The 15,156-nt window shown below is 45.0% G+C and overlaps 1 protein-coding gene across 1 annotated transcript in view; it reads left to right on the top strand.

Annotated features, from left to right (window-relative positions):
- The window catches only part of LOC140425224 (progranulin-like), a 43,070-nt gene extending 32,419 nt beyond the window's left edge, over window positions 1-10,651 (top strand). Inside the window, exons 4-6 of the mRNA XM_072509289.1 lie at window positions 1,438-1,692; window positions 4,601-4,852; window positions 10,169-10,651. Coding sequence (XP_072365390.1) covers window positions 1,438-1,692; window positions 4,601-4,852; window positions 10,169-10,315 — 654 coding nt within the window. The 3' untranslated portion in view covers window positions 10,316-10,651. The remainder of the gene's footprint in view (window positions 1-1,437; window positions 1,693-4,600; window positions 4,853-10,168) is intronic.
- Window positions 10,652-15,156: the final 4,505 nt, after the last annotated feature.

The raw sequence follows: 15,156 nt of genomic DNA, 5'->3' as shown, positions 1-15,156 counted from the left end.
CACACTGCCAACCTGATGACTCTCAGTAACCCAGAGACGTAGAGTGCCCACAGTGTCTGGTTTACTCTCAAGGCCTCCATGATCAGCACCTGAGAAGAGACACTTGGTCACTCGACCAGGAAACACTAAGACTGGTGTGATGAGAATGACCAGGAGCTACAGGAACAGGTAACTTCAAGCACAAGGCACTTCTGAATCTGAAACAGCAGCCCAACTTGAGAGCAAGAAAGCAGCTATATAGACAGGTGAAGGCTGAAGTCCAGCAAAAAACCCGTGACCAAAAGAACAGATGGGTGGAGAAAGCTCAGTAGATCCAGCAAATGGCCGACAACCATGACGCCCAAGTTTGCTTTAGCCCAGGCAAGACCACCTGCGGCCAAAGCGCCCATGGTCCCACCCCATTGCTGACCGAGAATGGAGAGGTGCTCATGAAAAACAGAGAGGAAGTCTGAGTCTGCTGGAAGGAGCATTTCAAAGACCTATGTAACAGAAACTCTGGGTGGGATTCTCCATTTCCCGACGCCGGTTTGGGAATCGGGGATGGGGCGGAGAATTCCTTCCGAAGCCAAAATCTGTGGCGGCGCGGTTTAATAGCAGTTTTTGAGTCGCCGCCCTTCTGAAATGGCGTCATCGCATCGCACATCGCACACCGTTGAAACGCCGTTGGCGCATCAGGGAACACCCTCCCCTGATGCTCCGCCCCCGATGGCCCGAGTTCCTGAACTTGCGGTGGACGTGTGGTCTGAGCAATTGGGAACACGGTGTGGCGGCCGCGCACTGTGTCCAGCGGCGCCACACTCGGCCGGGTGCTCTGCCGCTGGCCGGTGGGGGGGGCTTCCGCCAGGGCTGGTGGGGGGTGGCCAGGGTGTGGCCTGTGGGACCGTATTTCACGGGTCGGTCTGCGCATGGCTGGCACAATGTTATACAGCGCGATCGTTGCAGGTCCTCTCCGTGTGCATGTGTCGCCACCGACCCGGCCTTTCTCCGGCCGTTTTTGGCGCGGGAGCTGGGAGTTTTGCCCAACACCTCTGCTAGCCCCTTATTCTGTCCCGGAGTCAGTGAGGGTTCGGCGCTGATTTTGCCATATTAAACGCCCCGGAATTCTCCGTTTCAGAGAGAAATGTAGCCGCTGAAACGGAGAATCCAGAGGCATCACTAGTTAAAAATAAGGCAACGGACCCGACCCCTGCAATATTGGTTGCAGCCTCCCCGAACAGGCGCCAAAATGTGGCGACTAGGAACGTTTCACAGTTACTTCATTTGAAGCCTGCTTGTGACAATAAGCGATTTTCATTTCATTTCATTCATATCATGTAGGATGGTCTCTGGGTTTGGATCGCATTCGTAAGCTCTAACTCTTGGTTTTGATGTATAAACAGTGACCTGAACCAATTTCACAAAGTTATAATAGTGGTATTTTTCTGGATTTTCCTTTAGACTGTCTGTTGTTACCAAGGCACAAGATGCTGTCCCCGTGACAATGCAGGTAATTTGTCTCCGTCTTCTATGGCGCTGAAATATCACAGCATTCCAATGAAAAGCAAGACACTGGAAACGGAGGAAAAAGCTCTGAGCACCAGTGTGAGCAGTGAGAGTTTAGGAATTTCCTGTGATGATGTGTCTTCCTGTCCAATTGGAAGTACCTGCTGTAAATCATCGAGCGGAGATTGGAGCTGCTGTCCACATCCCAGGGTATGTTCCCCACTATATTCTTAAAATATAAATAATTAATTTACATTTTTATTATCTTATGTTATACAAAACCCTGCTGTGGAGGGGATCTAACTCCACTCTGGCCATAGCCAACAATAAAATTAAATTAAAAGCAAAACACTGTGGATTCTGGAAATCTGAAATAAAAACAGAAAATGCTGCATAAACTCAGCAGGTCTGGCAGCATCTGTGGGGGGAGAAACAGAGTTAACGTTTCGAGTCTGTATGACTCTGTATGAACAAGAGTCATGCAGAGTCAAACATTACGTCTTGTTTCTCTCTCCACAGATGCTGCCAGACCTGCTGAAATTTTCCAGCTTTTTCTGTTTATATTATAATAAAATAACATTAGTAGTGGAAACATGTCAGCGTGAAGTATAACTGCCCGCAGCGCCCTCTCACTTGTTTACTGTGGTGATTAGACATTACTGTCCTGATTGATACAGGCCAGCCCAAGCAGCATGGAATTGTTATTCATGCCCTACAGTTCTTGGGAAATAAGTTGAGAGCGCAAATGAAAAGAGAAATAAAATTGGCAAAGAGAGAATAGAGAATAATTTGGCAGTTGACACAAGAGAGAACTTAACAATCTTCTACTGGCACATAAATAAGAGTTGGAATGGATCCTATTAGGGGCAAAGAGAATAATATGTGGCAAGAGACACAGGGAAAGCTTCATATTCTTAATAAGTATTTTACATTGGTGTTTACTAAGGAATAGGATTGTAACAAAATATTGGTAGGAGCAGAGATCGTAGGGGTAATGGATGGGGTGAAAATTGATGGGCAGGATGTATTGGAAAAAACATGGATAAGTTGCCTGAACCAAACGACTACCATACCAGGTTGAAAAGGATATTGAGGATAGAGATAGTGAAAGGGCTTGCTATATTCTTTCAATCAGGACTTGAGATGCTACCAGGACTTGATGGTCTGAGTTATAAAGAAAGCCTGTATAGGCTGGGACTTTTTTCCCTGGAGCATAGGAAGCTTAGGGATGATCTTAGAGAGGTCTGTAAAATAATGAGGAGCATCGATAAGGTCGATAGTCGACATCTTTTCACCTGAGGAAGGAGCAGTGCTCCGAAAGCTAGTGATTCGAAAAAAAACTGTTGGACTTTAACCTGATGTTGTGAGACTTCTTATTGTCTTTTCCCAAAGGTAGAGAAGTCTAGAACTAGAGGGAATAGGTTTAAGGTGAGAGGAGAGAGTTACAAAAGAGACCAGAGGGGAAACTTCTTCACACAGAGGGTGGTGAGCATCTGGAACGGGCTGCCAGAGGCAGTGATAGAGGCGGGTACAATTTTTTTCTTTAAAAAGCAGTTAGACAGTTACATGGGCAGGGTGGGTATAGAGGGATATGGGCCAAATGCGGGCAAGTGGGACTAGCTTAGTGATAGAAACCGGGCGGCATGGACCAGCTGGGCCGATGGGCCTGTTTCCATGCTGTAAACATCTATGACGCGATGACTCTATCTGCCCAATATCAGGAGAAGCCAGAAGACTGGTAGATATAGCACTCATGGTTAAGAATGATGTGAGGACATTTTTAATAACTACATGGCAGTAAGTTTAGGAAGGAAAAGAGGATTCCTGAGAGGGTGCAGAGGAAATTTACCAGAGTGATTCAAGATGAGAGTTACAAGATGAGAAAGGAGCTGCTGGATTATTCTCCTCGGAGTTAAGGAGGTGTACAAGATAAGGTAAAAGAAGAAAGCTGTCGCCAGCTGATTGGCAAGGAGATACAAGTTTGTTTTGGGCAAGAGAGACAGGGAGTGGGGCGTGAGGGAGAACTTTTTTTATGCAGCAAGTGGTAATGACCCAGAAAACTAACTGCCTACAAGAGTGGTGCAAATTAAGAAAATCGATGATTTCAAACAGAAAATGTGTGGGCACTTGAGGGGATTAAACTTGCAGGGTTCTAAGAGAGATTTGGGGAATTACACTAAAAAAAAACTGACATGGTTAAATATTCAACTTGTATAAGATAAGTCCCATCTGGAGTACTGCATCCAGTTCCGGGCACCATACTCGAGGAAGGATGTGAAGGCATTGGACTGAGTACCGAGGAGATTCACAAGAATGATTCCAGGGATAAAGAACTGTAGTGATGAGGATAGATTGGCGAGATTGGGGCTATTTTCCTTGGAGAAAATAAGGCTGAGAGGAGACTTGGTAGAGGTATTCAAAATCCTGAGGGGTATGGACAGGGTAAATAGTGAGAAACTGTCCGTCCCCGCTCAAGAGTGCTTCAAGAACTTGAGGCACAGATTCAAAATAATGGGCAAAAGGAGTAGAAGTGATGTGAGGAAAAATTTTTCCACTCAGAGAGGAGTTGGAGTCTGGAACAAAATTCATGAAAGTGTAGTGGAGATAGGTTTAATCGAGGTATTCAAAAAGGGATTTGGATTGCTGGGTAGCACGGTGGAGTAGTGGTTAGCACTGCTACTTCATGCCGCTGTGGCCCGGGTTCGATCCAGGCTCTGGGTCACTGTCCATGTGGAGTTTGCACATTACCCCCCCGTCCCTGCGTGGGTCTCATCCCCACAACCTAAAGATGTGCAGGTTAGGTGGATTGACCAGACTAAATTATCCCTTAATTGGGAAAAAAAAGCAATTGAGTACTATAAATTCATGGAAAAAAGGGATTTGGATTGCTATCTGAAAAGAAAGAATATGCAAAATTATGGGGATAAAGCAACGGAGTGGCACTAAATAAAATGCTCTTTCAAAAATCCAGTGCAGTCTCGGTGAGCGAATTACCTCCTTCTGCACTGTAAACATTCTGCGATAATTGCCATCATGTTTTTACAAACAGTTAGCTAGTGAAAGTGTAATGTACCTGTCTTCCTTGTAAAATAACTCTTTGGTCTTTATTTCCAATTAGGCCGTTTGTTGCAAAGATGGTGTTCACTGTTGCCCACATGGCACCAAATGCGATATTCAAAGGTTAAGGTGTATAACAGACAGTACCAGTATCCCATGGCTAACCAAGACACCTGCACAGATTGGATCAGAAGTTCCCCAGAATAGTCTCAGTGACCCAGTGGTTTATTGTGATGACACACATGTTTGTAAAGCTGGAAGCACATGCTGCAAGAACTGGCACAAAGGATGGGGGTGTTGCCCATTCCCTCAAGTAAGTCACTGTCATGAACTGTGTATTTGTTAAAACACTGATTGCTTATCTCAGTCATTTGAATTTGAAGTCATTCAGTGCCCACATCATAAAACAGTTTAACTGAAAATTGCAATTGCAATGTTCATATGCCTCCATGCAATTCTCATTTATTATGAATCTATCTGTCATGTTGCTCTAATGGTAGAGACACCAATCACTCATAAGGGATTTGGTAAACACGTTGTGAGTTCATTTATTTAGATCAGGCACATGAGAACAGCCTTATGAAGGTAGAAAACTTGAAAACATCAGTAGCAGAGCTGGGTGTGAGTATGTGCTTTGCCCAAAGGTAAACGTAAAACTAAGACCGGATCACATGATCCTCTTCCCTTCTTCTGATTTCATGCTGCTACCCCTTAATGGCATTTTATAACATCCACCTTTCTTTTTAAAGATACTTTCCCTCCTCCCAAAAGAGGGTAAGTATTTTTTCCTGTTTAGTTACCATTTCATAAGTATATAGAACAGATGAATCTATGAACCTCTGAAGTGTCGAGGCAACCAGTTGGTAGGCCCAGATCTTGTAATGGTGACCTTGTCTGGGGGTGTCTTTAATTGCTCACAGTGATCCATGGGGTTGTTATTCTTGGATGTTGTTCCTGGTTTCATTCGAGAGCTTGCCCTAGATGCGACAGGATTGAACAATGGTTGAGAATCTGGAATGGTTCTGATTTGTCCTTGGTTACACTTCACCTTTTGCACTTTAGTTTGTAATGACTTCACAGACCTTGGTTCCAAACAATTCCTTGTCACTTTGTCTGGTTGTCATGTAAACAGGCCCAACTGTAAACATGATAATTCTTTACCTGCATTATTATTGTGCACATTGGTAATCTTCTCTTGCGGTTTTTGAAGTTTCTCTCTGGTTTCCAAAAGAACAGAAAGGGTAAGAATAGATAGATTGGTACACGCTGGTGTGCCAAACATAAGCTCTGGTGGTGATGCATTGTCACATTTTAAAATGTCGCTCTCAAATGTAGCATTGCGAAGTGTAGACTTACTTGGTATGTCTATAAGCACCTGACCTCATCGCAGTCTTAGTTCAAACACAGGAAAAAAATCTGAACTCCAGATGTGAGATGAGAAAGACTATCTTTGACAAAAAGTGTGGCATCATGGAGCTCTTGAAAAACTAGAGTCAATGGGAATCGGGGGGGAAAGTATCTCGTGGTTGGAGTCAAACCTGGCACAAAGGAAGATGGTTGTGGTTGTTGGAGGTCAATCACCTCACTTCCAGGACTGCACAGTCAGAGTTCCTTGGGATAGTGTCTTAAGCCCAATTATCTGCTGTTGCTTCATCCTTCCTTCCATTCTAAAGTCAAAAGTGGGGATTTTTGCTGATGATTGCATGATGTTCAGCACCATTTGCAACTCTTTAGACACAGAAGCAGTCCATATCCAAATGCAGCAAGGCCTGCACAATATCAAGGCTTGACTGACAAGTGACAAGTAATATTCATGCCATGTAAGTGCCAGACAATGACCATCTCCAATAAAGGAGAATCCAACCATAGCCCCTTAACATTCAATAGCATTATCATCACTGAATCTCACACAATCAACATTCTGGGGGTTATCATTGACCAGAAACTTAACTGGACTAGCCATATAAATACTGTGGCTACAAGATCAGGTCAAAGACTAGGAATCCTGAGGTGACTAACTCACCTTCTGACTCCCCACAGCCTGTCCACCATCTACAAGTCACAAGTTAAGAGTGCGATGAAATACTCTACTTGCCTGGTGAATGCAGCTACAACAATACTCAAGAGCTCGACACCATCCACAAACATTCACTCCCGCCACCATGGGTCACACAGTAGCAGCAGTGTGTACCATCTACAAAATGTAATGCAGAAGCTCACCAGGACTCCTTAGGCAGCACCTTCCAAACCCACGACCACTAACTTCTCGGGGTGTCAAATTCAAATGATCTAAAGGGCCAAATTTCATCTATGTAAGTAGCAACAGGCCAGATCAATTGTTTTTAAAAATATATATGCATTAAATTAAAGATGTATTTAATGAGACCCAGATATTCCAGTTACAAGAACTTTGATGAACGGTGACCGTGCAATACAATATCAAATAAAATCAAAGAATAATTTAATTACCAAAGAAAGAATAGATGACAAATGTATCATGTTAACTATTAAGTTGATGTATCTGCATCAGACACCTGACTGTTTTTCTGTCACCAACTTTTTGATGTCTTGTTCCATATGCTCTTTAGTTAGAAATGATATCGGCCTAAATTGCATGAAGAGGAACTGATGGCTTCTGTTTAAAATGCATCGTAACAAAATGGTGGTACACTGCAAATGTACCTGCACATTGATGCCACGTTTCAGACTGTAACACACCAATCCTTCCTAACATGCCATATTTGCACCAATAAGAGCAGATTACGGCAATGTTCTTGCTTCGTTTTACCCACAACAGCAGTGTCATTGGAAATGCAGATGTACCCCGGCTCATCACATGGGGCTGGTTTAGCACAGAAGGGGCTGGTTTAGCACAGGGCTAAATCGCTGGCTTTGAAAGCAGACCAAGGCAGGCCAGCAGCACGGTTCAATTCCCGTACCAGCCTCCCCGAACAGGCGCCGGAATGTGGCGACTAGGAGCTTTTCACAGTAACTTCATTGAAGCCTACTTGTGACAATAAGCGATTTTCATTTCATTTCATTTTCATGTAAAGTGGTCCATGCGAACTTGAAAGAGATCCTAGCCCAACAGATAGCTTAAAAGGAAGATTTTTAAAACTGCAATTGTCTGAATGGGGTACAGAATGTAGTAAGCTCTTGAGATTTCTCTGCGTGATATACTGACAAATAGCAATATTTGACATCAATCTTAATTAGAATTTTGCACCTGCATATCTTGGATTTCATTCTTCAAATGTGGGTATTTTGTAAGGACAACATTACCAAGCTGTGTTTAAATGTTGTGGCTCGAGGCGTACTCTCTATGATTTGTTCTTTTTGTAATCTTGATTCCATCTTTCTTCATTTTATCTAGTTTGATCTTCAATTTGTCTTGTAAGTCAATGCTGTATTTGAATGGCTGATCAATTGATGACTTGCATTCCCCTGCAAGTGTAATGTTGCAGTAAAATTACCAATTTTGTCAAAACATTCTTAATGTTTCAATATCAGATCGTGAAGTATGGGCTCCAGCATGAGGAGGGCATCAGGTATATACAAGTGCGGAATTTTTCTGGCACCGTCCTCCTCGTTGTTGGAGGAGGTGCTGTCGATGGAGAGGGCTGGAGAGTGGGATCATTTTGACGATCTACAGCAGAATTATGGAGGAGGACAAGGAGTCTATGGAGGGGGTTAAGGCTAAGTGGGAGGAGGTTTGGGGTGGGGGCTGGAAGAAGGATTATGGTGTGAAGTGCTGCAAAAGGTCACCCCTCGACCTTGTGTGCCAGGCTGGGGTTGATTCATTTAAAAGTGGTGTATGGGGCACCTTAACGAAGGCAAGGATGAGCCGGCTATTGGCGGGGGTGAAGATAGTTGCAAGTGTGTGGGAGGGCCCCAGCCAATCATGTCCATATGTTCTGGTCCTGCACGAAGTTGTCAAAATACTGGGGGTCGTTTTTCAGCACCATGTCCGAGGTTCTGCATGTGGATTTCGAGGCCATATGCGGGGTGTCAAACCAGCAGACGGGAGTGGGGGCAGATGTTTTAGCCTTCGACCTGTTGATTGCTCGCAGGCAGGTTCTGTTGGGGTGGAGGTCAGCTTCTCCCTCCAATGCCTCAGCATGGCTGGGGAACCGAATGGAGTTCCTGTATTTGGAGAACGTGAAACGTTCACTGAGAGGGCCGGATGAGGGGTTCCGCCAGAGATGAGACTTGTTTGTTCCGCATTTTAGAGACCTGGTTGTTGTCGAGTGGTTGGGGGATGTGCATTGTAAAATGTTGAAAATTTGAATTAAAATATTTTTCAAAAAAAAATATTAGATCGTAAACTGAGGTAATAGAAGTCATTTTGGAGGTTGATCTGCCTTATGCAGTCTGATTAATTTATTGGATTGTGACTAGTGCAAGGTCACAGCATTCCAGTAAAGCTGAAATGACTGGGTCTTTAGTAGCAATGATGTAGAACATCCATGATACCCAAGAGAATTGGTTGTATTTGCACCCAGGACTATGAAATGGAATTAGTGAATGCTGTAAGTTTCACAATAATAGGTTTTGCCATGGCCTTCCTGTGGATTTAGAATTCACAGGGACAGTATAGATCATAGAATTTACAGTGCCGAAGAAGGCCATTCGGCCCATCAAGTCTGCACCGGCCCTTACAAAGAGCACCCTACTCAAGCCCACATATCTACCCGATCCCCATAACTCCCACTTAACCTTTTTGGACACTAAGGGCAATTTAGCATGGCCAATCCACCTAACCAGCACATCTTTGGACTGTGGGAGGAAACCGGAGACACAGGGAGAGCGTGCAGACTCCACATAGTCAGTGACCCAGCCGGGAACAGAACCTGGGACCCTGGAGCTGTGAAGCAACTGTGCTAACCACTATGCTACCGTGCTGCCCACATTACATGTATCAAATACCTTGTCATTTACCCCGTATCAATCTTGACCAATAATGACTAGCTACCAACTTTCTTAGGGCAGCTCATTTGAATCTTCGCAAGCATTTTAGATGGTGAGATGGCATCTATTTTTTTCCATGAGATTGACCATGTGAAATTGTGTTCATTGTACCTTTGTCTCATTGTGTACATCATCATAATTTTCAGGTTTGTCAGTCACTTCATTTATATGTTTCTAAATGGATAATGGGTGATTATTCTTATTGCTTGAAGGTACCCATTATGTGTAGTCTGTTTGGATAAGTGCACAGCTCCTTGTAGGTGCATCAGCCTTTGCTCTAGTGTATCGCTGTTGCCAATGGCCCTATCTGCCACAATCTGCTTGCAAAATTACTGAATAGCTGGGTATTCCCTTGATGCATTCAGAAGTCCACAACTTCCACGTTTTGCTGGTTTGGTTGTTCTAGTAAGTGTGGTAACAATTGGTTTCTGGTTGAATTCAAAAAAATATTTTTAATAATTTGGAAGTGTTGAAGACCATCTTTCCTGTTTTCCTTGTCACAAATATAAAACTGTTTTACCAAAACTACACTCTGTTTACTTCAAGTTTATTTATTGTATATGTAACATATCTGATTAAAGAATCCATATATTTATAAACTTTATTTTAATCACTCAACTGTAATTTTGTCCCACTAATATTGCTTGTATTTTCTTCCCAGGCTCACTGTTGCTGGGACGGGCTACACTGCTGCCCCAGATACCACTACTGCGATATGAAAAGACACATCTGCCATCGTTATTTTCCTCTTTACAACTGGATCCAGCTCTCATCCGCCAAAAATGCTGAAGAATCTAACAATTTTTAAAGCCTTCAAGGGCATGTAATGCTACTGATTTTAAGTTCACAGAGAAGGCATGCTTTTATTAGTTCTCTTTTGCAGCTTTAAATGTAGAAACAGCATAGATTTTGTTAGATTGTTGCTTGTTTATTTTTGTTTGACTTTTTCAGTAATCAGAATTTTAAAAAAAAAGATATTCTTTACTTGGCTACTTCTGAAAATTGGCCAAATTTTTCCTTTACTAGAATTTGATGAAAGGAATATAATCAGCTTGTCAAATATAAGGTTTTCTTTTCTTGTTTTCAGGGTTTAAGAAGAAAATACATACACATTATTAATTGCTATTAAACAAGCATCAAAACATAGCAGGAGCAATTCATTATGTTAAATGAAAAACATTACATTTCTTCATTTGAAATATTCTATCTCTTCTCTTATTCATACAAATACTATAAATCATTATATTATAAAGGTCACCAAAGTGAGATTAAACCCTTTCAAATAAATTACAAAAAACCAGGACAAAAGCACAGAAATATGCCACCAAATCTCCATTAGTGTTTTTCTTCATGTGGTCCATCTAATCTCATGTTTGCTCATCATATCCTTTAATTTCTTTTAGAAATTTAGAGTGCTCAATTCATTTTTTCCAATTAAGAGGCAATTTAGCGTGGATAATCCACCTACCCTGCACATCTTTGGGTTGTGGGGTTGAGACCCACACAGACACGGGGAGAATGTGCAAACTCCACACGGACAGTGACCCGGGGCATCATACCCTTTATTGCTCCTCTCATTTTTATCCAACTTTTAAAGAAACATGGACTGGTAAATTTCCTTTGAACTGATTCTGTTGTAGTAGCTGTAATTTCACTGTTTGTGTGGCAGAAATGCTGGTTGGATTTTGTGACAGTGGGCAGGGGGAGGGTTGATCGCAATGTATCAATGTTCACTGCCAGTAATGTTCTGAAATTGACCACAACCTCAGGATTCCAGGCAAAAAGAGATTAGCTAGGAAATCCTGACGTTGCTGTCTGTCACTCAGGGTTCCAACACAGGTTACGCTGTGGTACCCACACCCTGCCTCACAAACAGAGTTGGCAATAATTGAATTCAGTGAGAATTTCAACTTTCCCACTCCCATATTGCTGTTTGAAATCCCATAAGAAGGTCCACCTTGTTTAAATAGGTGTTAAGGGATTTTATTTTTCAACAAACATTTTATTAAGGCATTTACGGTTTATCACAACAAAAGATACAAATACAAATGTAAACCTAATTCAATGCGTAACACCCTCCCAACCAACAACCATATCTCGTCAACTTGATTGAAACACACACTCCCCGGGGGCGATTCTGCGATATTGAGGCCAAGTGTCCGCGCCGTCGTGAACGCCGTCGCGTTTCACAACGGTGCAAACAGGGCCCGGCCACAACCTATTCTGGCTCCCACAGGGGGCCAGCACGGCACTGGAGCGGTTCACGCCACTCCAGCATTCTTACGTGGTGCTAAATGGGCGCCGCACCAACCAGCACATGTGCAGTTGAGGCAGCCCAATCCTGCGCATGCATAGGTGGGCCGCGCCATCCTGCGCATGCGCGGGTAACATCTTACGCACGCCGGCCCCTCACCAACATGGAGCCAGTGAACAAAAGAACAAAGAACAAAGAAATGTACAGCACAGGAACAGGCCCTTCGGCCCTCCAAGCCTGTGCCGACCATGTTGCCCGACTAAACGACAATCTTCTACACTTCCTGGGTCCATATCCCTCTACTCCCATCCTATTCATGTATTTGTCAAGATGCCCCTTAAATGTCCCTATCGTCCCTGCTTCCACCACCTCCTCCGGGAGTGAGTTCCAGGCACCCACTACCCTCTGTGTAAAAAACTTGCCTCGTACATCTACTCTAAACCTTGCCCCTCTCATCTTAACCCTATGCCCCCTAGTAATTGACCCCTCTACCCTGGGGAAAAGCCTCTGACTATCCACTCTGTCTATGCCCCTCATAATTTTGTAGACCTCTATCAGGTCGCCCCTCAACCTCCATCGTTCCAGTGAGAACAAACCGAGTTTATTCAACCGCTCCTCATAGCTAATGCCCCCCCCATACCAGGCAACATTCTGGTAAATCTCTTCTGCACCCACTCTAAAGCCTCCACATCCTTCTGGTAGTGTGGCGACCAGAATTGAACACTATACTCCAAGTGTGGCCTAACTAAGGTTCTATACAGCTGCAACATGACTTGCCAATTCTTATACCCCATGCCCCGGCCAATGAAGGCAAGCATGCCGTATGCCTTCTTGACTACCTTCTCCACCTGTGTTGCCCCTTTCAGTGACCTGTGGACCTGCACTCCTAGATCTCTCTGACTTTCAATACTCTTGAGGGTTCTACCATTCACTGTTTATTCCCTACCTGCATTAGACCTTCCAAAATGCATTACCTCACATTTGTCCGGATTAAACTCCACCTGCCATCTCTCCGCCCAAGTCTCCAAACAATTTAAATCCTGCTGTATCCTCTGACAGTCCTCATCGCTATCCGCACTTCCACCAACCTTTGTGTCGTCTGCAAACTTACTAATCAGACCAGTTACATTTTCTTCCAAATCATTTATATATACGACAAACAGCAAAGGTCCCAGCACTGATCCCTGCGGAACACCACTGGTCACAGCCCTCCAATTAGAAAAGCACCCTTCCATTGCTACTCTCTGCCTTCTATGACCTAGCCAGTTCTGTATCCACCTTGCCAGCTCACCCCTGATTCCGTGTGACTTCACCTTTTGTACTAGTCTACCATGAGGGACCTTGTCAAAGGCATTACTGAAGTCCATATAGACAACATCCTCTGCCCTACCTGCATCAAGCATCTTTGTGACCTCCTCGAAAAACTCTATCAAGTTAGTGAGACACGACCTCCCCTTCACAAAAAGCTGCCTCTCACTAATATGTCCATTTGCTTCCAAATGGGAGTAGATCCGATCTCGAAGAATTCTCTCCAGTAATTTCCCTACCACTGAAGTAAGGCTCACCGGCCTGTAGTTCCCTGGATTATCCTTGCAACCCTTCTTAAACATTGGCTATTCTCCAGTCCTCCGGGACATCACCTGAAGACAGTGAGGATCCAAAGATTTCTGTCAAGGCCTCAGCAATTTCCTCTCCAGCCTCCTTCAGTATTCTGGGGTAGATCCCATCAAGCCCTGGGGACTTATCTACCTTAATATTTTTTAAGACGCCCAACACCTCGTCCTTTTGGATCTCAATTTGATCCAGGCTATCTACACACCCTTCTCCAGACTCAACATCTACCAATTCCTTCTCTTTGGTGAATACTGATGCAAAGTATTCATTTAGTACCTCGCCCATCTCCTCTGGCTCCACACATAGATTCCCTTGCCTATCCTTCAGTGGGCCAACCCTTTCCCTGGCTACCCTCTTGCTTTTATGTACATGTAAAAAGCCTTGGGATTTTCCTTAACCCTATTTGCCAATTACTTTTCGTGACCCCTTCTAGCCCTCCTGATTCCTTGCTTAGGTTCCTTCCTACTTTCCTTATATTCCACACAGGCTTCGTCTGTTCCCAGCCTTTTAGCCCTGACAAATGCCTCCTTTTTCTTTTTGACGAGGCCTACAATATCTCTCGTTATCCAAGGTTCCCGAAAATTGCCATATTTATCCTTCTTCCTCACAGGAACATGCCGGTCCTGAATTCCTTTCAACTGACACTTGAAAGCCTCCCACATGTCAGATGTTGATTTGCCCTCAAACATCCGCCCCCAATCTAGGTTCTTCAGTTCCCGCCTAATATTGTTATAATTAGCCTTCCCCCAATTTAGCACATTCATCCTCGGGCCACTCTTATCCTTGTCCACCAGCACTTTAAAACTTACTGAATTGTGGTCACTGTTCCCGAAATGCTCCCCTACTGAAACTTCTACCACCTGGCCGGGCTCATTCCCCAATACCAGGTCCAGTACAGCCCCTTCCCTAGTTGGACTGTCTACATATTGTTTTAAGAAGCCCTCCTGGATGCTCCTTACAAACTCCGCCCCGTCTAAGCCCCTGGCACTAAGTGAGTCCCAGTCAATATTGGGGAAGTTGAAGTCTCCCATCACCACAACCCTGTTGTTTTTACTCTTTTCCAAAATCTGTCTACCTATCTGCTCCTCTATCTCCCGCTGGCTGTTGGGAGGCCTGTAGTAAACCCCCAACATTGTGACTGCACCCTTCTTATTCCGGGGGAAAAATTCTCCCCCAACAGCGCGATGTCGGCCGACTGGCGGCAAAAACGGCGCCAGTCAGACGGGCATCGCGCCGGCCCAAAGGTGCGGAATGCTCCGCATCTTTGGGGGCCGAGCCCCAACATTGAGGGGCTAGGCCGACGCCGGAGGGATTTCCGCCCCGCCAGCTGGCGGAAATGGCGTTTGTTGTCCCGCCAGCTGGCGCGGAAATGCGGCGCATGTGCGGGAGCGTCAGCGGCCGCTGTCAGTTTCCCGCGCATGCGCAGTGGGGAGAGTCACGTCTGCCTCCGCCATGGTGGAGACCGTGGCGGAGGCTGAAGGGAAAGAGTGCCCCCATGGCACAGGCCCGCCCGAGGATCGGTGGGCCCCGATCGCGGGCCAGGCCACCGTGGGGGCACCCCCCGGGGTCAGATCGGCCCGCGCCCCCCCCAGGACCCCGGAGCCCGCCCACGCCGCCTGGTCCCGCCGGTAAATACCAGCTTTAATTTACGCCGGCGGGACAGGCAATTTCTGGGCGGGACTTCGGCCCATCCGGGCCGGAGAATTGTGCGGGAGGGTCCCGCCAACCGGCGCGACCCGATTCCCGCCCCCGCCCAATCTCCGGTACCGGAGACTTCGGCG

This window comes from Scyliorhinus torazame, chromosome 6 (genome assembly GCF_047496885.1).
Source record: "Scyliorhinus torazame isolate Kashiwa2021f chromosome 6, sScyTor2.1, whole genome shotgun sequence".
Lineage (NCBI taxonomy): Eukaryota > Metazoa > Chordata > Chondrichthyes > Carcharhiniformes > Scyliorhinidae > Scyliorhinus > Scyliorhinus torazame.
This window is presented reverse-complemented; position numbering and strand designations above follow the sequence as displayed.